This window comes from Rhinolophus ferrumequinum, chromosome 9 (assembly GCF_004115265.2).
Source record: "Rhinolophus ferrumequinum isolate MPI-CBG mRhiFer1 chromosome 9, mRhiFer1_v1.p, whole genome shotgun sequence".
Taxonomy (NCBI): Eukaryota; Metazoa; Chordata; class Mammalia; order Chiroptera; family Rhinolophidae; genus Rhinolophus; species Rhinolophus ferrumequinum.
Window position 1 is genome coordinate 32,897,590 of NC_046292.1, and position 6,913 is coordinate 32,904,502.

Genomic DNA, 6,913 nt, shown 5'->3' on the forward strand with positions numbered 1-6,913 from the left:
CGACTAGTCTGCCGCACTTCCGGCCAGATCGCCGGATATCCGCCGAGTGACCCTTACAAGTCCTTCTTGATCCTGAAGTGGAATAGGTGCCGCTGTTACTGCTCTTGTTGACCAGGACCGTAGCCGGACATGGGGCTGGAGGACGAGAGAATGATGTTGACCGGGTCCGGAGATCCCAAGGAGGTAAGGCGAGGCGATCGATTCGACTCTATACCGAGGGTCAGGACCTAGCCCTCCAAAACACGCCCGGGGCCCTCTTGGTCCTGCTTTACCCCCTAGAATTTGCAGGGTCAGGAGAACTGGTTCCCTCGACCCGTCCCCAGAATTCATTGAGTGACCTTGGGCAAGTAGTTGACTAGTGTTTCTCTGGGCCTCGACTTCCCCATTTTATGAATATGGTGAAGGTTTAACGAGAGCGAAAATGCTGTATTGACTAGAATTTTGTAAAAATACTACCTATATTTTTAGTCAGTCAGGTGTCCTGGTCCCTGATTTGACAGATTTGGGGAGCAAATGACCAACCCTAGTCCTCAGCTCAGGAATCTCTGCCGCAATCGTCTATGGAGGTTCTGGAAAATTGGCCTTATACTAGTTAGGCCAGAAAAAATGTTTTTTTCTTTGTGGGGGGTGGGGGAAGGTATCTTTGGGGACAATGTAGGAATGTGCAGTATAATTGTGCAATGAAAGAAGGAGCTCTTTCCTAGAGTAAGAATGCCGATGTAATAATAATTTGACTACTTAACAATTTCAAGTGCTTTGTATGTACTAATTCATTTAAACCACGCAATGGTCCTGTGAGGTATTAGATACTGTTATTGCCATTTTACAGATGAGGAAACAAGCGTAGGGAGGTTGAATATCTTTTCTAAGGACACACAAGTAATAAATCATGGAGCCAGGAACTGAACCAAGCAGCGTGGTTCCAAGGCTAAGACTTAGCCACAGTGCTACAGAGCTTTACAGAAGCCAGCTAGCTTTTGTTTCCAATCACATTTCCTATCTATTCCGTTCTCTGGTCACGTTGGAGCAGCTGTTTTCTGTGCTTATGGGTTCAGAATAGTTGGAAACTAGTTTATCCCATAATTTTTGCTTGTCTTACTATTTTAAGGAAGAGGACCAGAAAGACTTGGAGCTAAGGCTCAGGAAGTTCAGCAGAAAGTATACTATAAAGTTCAGTAGATGAGTAGATGAGCAGTAGATGAGAAGAAGAAAGTAAGTAAGTAGTCAGTTTTAAAATTAGGAACACTGAGGTTGTTTTCAATGAAGAACCCATACCTCTTGGAGATTAAATCTTTTTATTTAGTGTGACCTTGGCTTTTCACATTGACTAGAAATTGTACATGAAGTAGTCCATATTCAGACTTCTGTTTGGATTTGTTTTTCCAAAACAAGCCAAATACATTTGACAAAATTATCAAAGACACAAAATGATAAATGTAGAAGCATTGCTAATAGGGAAATGATGTAACTATAAAAGTCTTGCTTCTAGGATACTAATTTTGGTTTCCAACTCAGGCAGAATGTGATTTCAGTTTTTTGGGAAAACTTTTAGTATGAATTTTGTTTAAAAAGCAAGGTTAAGAAACCCTATTTAATGAAAAACTAGAATTTTACATCCTAAATAACATCTTCATGTTTAGAAGAGACCTTTTCCAATTGTGGAAACAAATAGCTTGGCTACAGTTGAACCTGCCCTAACCCTCTTAGCTTTCATGAGTTTTGACCGTTTTCTGAAGGGCATGGTAAAGATGAGGCAGATTGTGTTGGAATTTTTGAAAACATAATGAAGGATTGCTGAGCTAGTTCTTTTTATTTCTCTATACCTTTTCATTCCCTTCCCCCAAATGTGGTCAGGTGCATACTCAGGCAGGCAAACACCTTACTTTGGACAGGTTGAAATACTAATCAGATAGACTCTGTTGTGGCCCAGATTTAGGCCTATGCTGATGCTTCCACAGGGAATTTTTTTACACTGCTCCCCTTGGACAAAAGGAAATTAAGTTTGAGATTGTTCACCTGAATCAGAAATAAATATCTGCGGCCTAGTGTTTCCAAGCTTGTGAATGGAGTTATATAGACCTTTGGTACACTTATAGTGATTGTCTACTTAAGAGTCCTGGGAGTAATGCAAGCCAAAAAGCAGAGGCTGTAACCATCTTTAGTTTAAAGTTCTGGCTCAAAATAAGTTTAGGTTTGGCCATTTTCATATTTCCTATTCAAGTTCAGAATCTAGAAAAAGGTGTTAGTTTTCCTCCTAACTTGGTTTGGGATGTAAGGACTAAATTTAGCTTAGCTGTTTCTGGTGATAATGGGCCCCACCAGAATTTAGAACAAAATAGTTTGAAGTTATGTAGATTCCATATGAAGTCTGACAGCTTGAATCTATATCAGAACATGTCTAATTAGTGTTTGTTATCTCTCAACTGGGAGTCCCTTAGGGGCTGTTGTGATTAATCAAATCATTACAGATATGAAAGTGCTTTATAAACTTTATGGTGTTGTGCTCACTTAAGTTGTTGCTAATGAAAGTGAGATAGTGTGTCGTAGTTGAAATGTACCCAGGATTTTTTAAAATCAGGAATGGTAAGGTTACAAACATGAGAAAACTGTTTTTGAAAGAAAAGTTTATTATAGTTCCCAAGAGAAGGGGGCAGGCCACACCACCCAGGGAAAGTGCCTGGACCAGTAAGGAACAGAGGAGTAAGGGAAACCAGACTCTTGGTTTCTTTAGCAAGTTTAGCAAGCTTTAGCAAGTTTAGGATTGGACAGTTTGAGTCATTTTTGTGGGCTTTGGGCTACAGGGGTGATCCCTAGTTGTTTGGTACTTGGCCCTGGGGTGATTAGGGCAGGGGCAATAATTGCTTTAAGTGTAGGAGAGTTAGATAAAGGGAGTGGTTGGTGGTAAGGGTTTTGGATTGGTTGGTTTGCATATGAGAGGCATGTCCTCAACAAGTTGTTTGCTATCTCTAGAAATTAGCCAGCCCGGGGAGGGACTATCTCCACGATTAGCAAGGCCCCGAAAATGTCAAAATATCATAAAATACAGAAAATTTAAAACATGATTAATATAATGTCTATCCTCAATAATTACAAGATCAGTCTGATTGGTAATATATATGTCTTAAAATTGCTGCTGACCTTAATTTTGCTTTCCTTTTATAGGAGGAAGAGGAGGAGGAGGAATTAGTGGTAAGAGCTGTCTCAGGTTTGGAACCATCTCGGTAAAAGGAAGTTTGAGCTTTAAGAAACTCTGAAGCCATTTTAAGGAGTCTTTATACTTGATACCTAGAAGAGAATGGGAGTGGGAAAAACCTTTAATGCTTCCTTCTTGTGCAGTGGAGTATTTGGGGGTGTGAGCCTGGAAAGCTGAGTCTTTTCTGGGTTTGGGACTTCTCCAGTTGTGTCAGGGAGCAGAGCAGCATCTTGAGGGCCTGGCACTCAGTCACCTGCTGTTTGGGATTTAATAAAGAATTCTGGAAGGAACTTTTCTTAAATGGCCCTTCTCCATGCTAGCATTGCCTTTCTAGCTGGGCAACTGTGGTGCCTAGGCCTGACTGTCAGATAAGGGGAATTGAAATTCACAGGTATTACATATCCCAAAATGCTCTGTTAACAAGTAAGGCCTCCTGTAGATCTTCAAGTTTGGCCAGGTTTCCTTTACCACCTTGTTTTTCAGATAGGACTGAGGCTTTCAGTGCATACTGGCAACCTTGGAAGGCAGGAATGTGAAACTTTTCCCTACTACTTAGCATCAGAATTGAATGGGAGACCCCATTCTGCCATTTCTGGCGGCAGTGTGGCTCTGCCAGCTGGCCTTCTGCACGGTAATTCAGAGGCAGCACCTTGGTTTGGTGGTTGTATTAAAGTATATGGTTTGTGGATCACCTCCTAAAACCCCCATTTTGGTTTTTTTTCTGTGTTTCTCCTTCAGGATCCCCTAACAACAGTGAGAGAGCAATGCGAGCAGTTGGAGAAATGTGTAAAGGCTCGGGAGCGGCTGGAGCTCTGTGATGAGCGTGTGTCCTCTAGGTCACACACAGAGGAGGATTGCACGGAGGAGCTCTTTGACTTTTTGCATGCAAGGGACCACTGTGTAAGTTAGCCTAAAGTCAGGAAAGCTTACAGTGGCCAGGGAAGACTTGGTGCTGACAACCTTTCCATCCTAGGGGCAGATCCATCGATAAGCATTTACTGTGGCTCAATATATGTTAGGTACAGTGCAGAGCATTTCACATGAGTAATCTTACCTAATCATACCACTTTCACTGGAGTCAGGTGTCATCCCAATTTTACAGAGAAAAGAAATGATATCCCAACTTGTACTGCTAAACAGTGGGGAAGCTAGACTTTGGACTTTTAAGTAACAGGCTATTCTTTGGGATAATTTATATCCTTCTACACAGTAGTTGGTCCAAAAAAAATTTTTTTTTAAGTGAATTTGTATTTGACTCTTGAACAACAGTAAGATGTTTTAAATTACAGGGCAGGCAAAGTTTAATATGGTTGCTTATATTAGAACTGATTGAGTGGCTAATAAGCATATGAAAAGATGTTCAATACCATTAGCTATCAGGGAAATGCAAATCAAAACTACAATGAGATAACCACTTCATGTCCACTAGATTGGCTCCCATCAGAAAGATAGTGTTGGCCTATGTGGAGAAATTGGAAACCTCATACACTGCTGATGGGAATGTAAATTGGTACAGCCATGTGGAAAATACTCTGGCAGTTCTAAGATTAAACATAGAGTTACTCTGTGACCCAGCAATTATACTCCTAGACGTATACCTAAGAGAAATGAAAACATGGGTCTATACAAAAACTTACGCACAAATATTCATACTGTGTTTCCCTGAAAATAAAACCTAGCCGGACAATCAGCTCTAATGCGTCTTTTGCAGCAAAAATTAATATGAGACCGGTCTTACTTTAATATAATAGACTGGGTCTTATATGAGACGATATGATACTGGGTCTTATTTTACTATAATACAAGACCGGGTCTTACATAGTATAATACAATATAAGACTGGGTCTTGCATTAATTTTTGCTTCAAAAGACACATTAGAGCTGATTGTCCGCCTAGGTCTTATTTTTGGGGAAACACAGTAGAAGCATTACTCATAATGGCCAAAAAGTAGAAATAACATCAACTAATAAATGAATAAATAAAATGTGATATATCCATATAAGGAAATATTATTTGACAATAAAAAGAAATCAAGCACTTTACTCAAAGTTCCAAACAGAATTACTATATTGATCCAGGAATTCACTTCAGGATATTACCCAAAAGAATTGAGACTCTGCTCAAGGACTTGAAAAGATTTGTGCATGCATGTTCACAGCAGCATTCGCAGTGGCCAAAAGATGGGTGCAATCCAAGTGTCCATTAATGGATGGATGGATAAACAATGCATACAATGAGACATTATTCAACCTTAAAAAGGAAGGAAACTTGCCTTGACACATGCTATAACATGGATACACCTTGAAGATATACTAGGTGAAATAAACCAATTACAAAAAGACAATATCATTCCACTTATATGAGGTACCTTCAGTAGTAAAGTTCACAGTGTTGGCAAGGGCTGAGTGAAGGGGGAAATGGGGAATTATTTAATGGGTATAGAGTTTCAGTTTAGGAAGGTGAAAAAGTTCTAGAGATTAATGATTGCAGGAAAGTGTGAATGTACGTAATGCCACAGAAATGTATAGTTAAAAATGGTTAAAGGGTAAGTTTTATGTTATTTAAATATTTTTAGAAGCAAAGCACAGGTTAAAATCTGGGAGTGAGGGAGGCATGGTCCCTTCCTTCACTGAGTAATGAGCCAGTATAGGTGTCAGAAGTAGAACAGTTATTAAACTGGTAAGTCGCTTGGGTATCACCTTCTTAGGATGGCCTTCACTGGCCCTTTGTTTAAAGTGGCTTCCCCCCCACACCATTTTATTTTCTTCACATATACCTTATATGTATATTGTATTTCCCTTATTCTGTAAGTTCCATAAGAGGCAGAGATACTGTCTTCCTTACTGTTGTAACTCATTCAGCACCTAGAACAGTACCTAGCATATAGTAGATGTTGTATAAATATTTGTTGAATTATTAAGCACTGTGATATGGGAGGTACAAGTTTCTGTGGCGAAGACAGGGACAGATTTGTGTGGGGATAGGGCTTGTTTAGAGAAGACTTGCAGGAAATGACATGTTAAGTTCTAAAGAAAAAGATGAAAAAAATGGGGAAAGAGTTCCAGGTAGAAGGGAGATTCGAGTAACTGAAAGGAGTTCACTACCCCTCAAGAGTATGGCTCAAGAGTGTGTGAGAAGGGGCAGTACTGTTCCAGGTCATGAAGGACCTTGTAAGTCATGACATTAAAGCTGCCAATTAATGACTTCTTTTCTTTCCCCCATCTAGGTGGCCCACAAACTCTTTAACAGCTTGAAATAAATGTGCAGACTCATTTACCCCAGCTATCACCTGGGCATCAGGGTATTTCTTCATGGTTTTGAATATGCCATTTGTTTCTTATTTGTGTAACTGAGTTCATGTGAACCTCATGGATTTTGTCTTAAGCAAGTAGCTTCTATGTAATTAGTAGTGATTCCATCTTAATAAAGTCCAGTGATCTGCAGACCTGCCTCCTATCCTTTATTTTTAATTAGGATTTTTTTAATTAGAAAATTTCAAACATGTAATAGAATAATAATCAACTCCTCTATACGCATCACCTAGTATCTCTTTAATGATGAAGACTTAAATTTTTTTATTTCCCTTGATGCCATTATCACATTTAAAATTAACAATTGCTTAATATTATTATTAAGTACTCAGTTCATACGAAAGCTTTTCTTATCCAGAAGTGTCTTTTGACAGTTTTTGGTCTGTGTCCAACAAGGTTGCTATCTTT

The 6,913-nt window shown here is 39.5% G+C and overlaps 1 protein-coding gene across 2 annotated transcripts; it reads left to right on the top strand.

The window, feature by feature from the left end:
- Nucleotides 1–18: 18 nt before the first annotated feature.
- Nucleotides 19–6,637, top strand: LOC117026818 (cytochrome b-c1 complex subunit 6, mitochondrial). Of its 2 annotated transcripts, XM_033113913.1 has the most exons (5): nt 53–183; nt 3,163–3,189; nt 3,677–3,824; nt 3,932–4,093; nt 6,421–6,637. In XM_033113913.1, exons 3-5 carry the CDS (start codon nt 3,762–3,764, stop codon nt 6,451–6,453), a joined length of 258 nt encoding a protein of 85 aa, XP_032969804.1. In that variant the 5' UTR covers nt 53–183; nt 3,163–3,189; nt 3,677–3,761; the 3' UTR covers nt 6,454–6,637. The 2 variants fall into 2 exon arrangements, with proteins under 2 accessions (XP_032969803.1, XP_032969804.1); XM_033113912.1 differs by lacking the exon at nt 3,677–3,824 and having other exon boundaries at nt 19–183.
- The last annotated feature ends 276 nt before the right edge of the window (nt 6,638–6,913 follow it).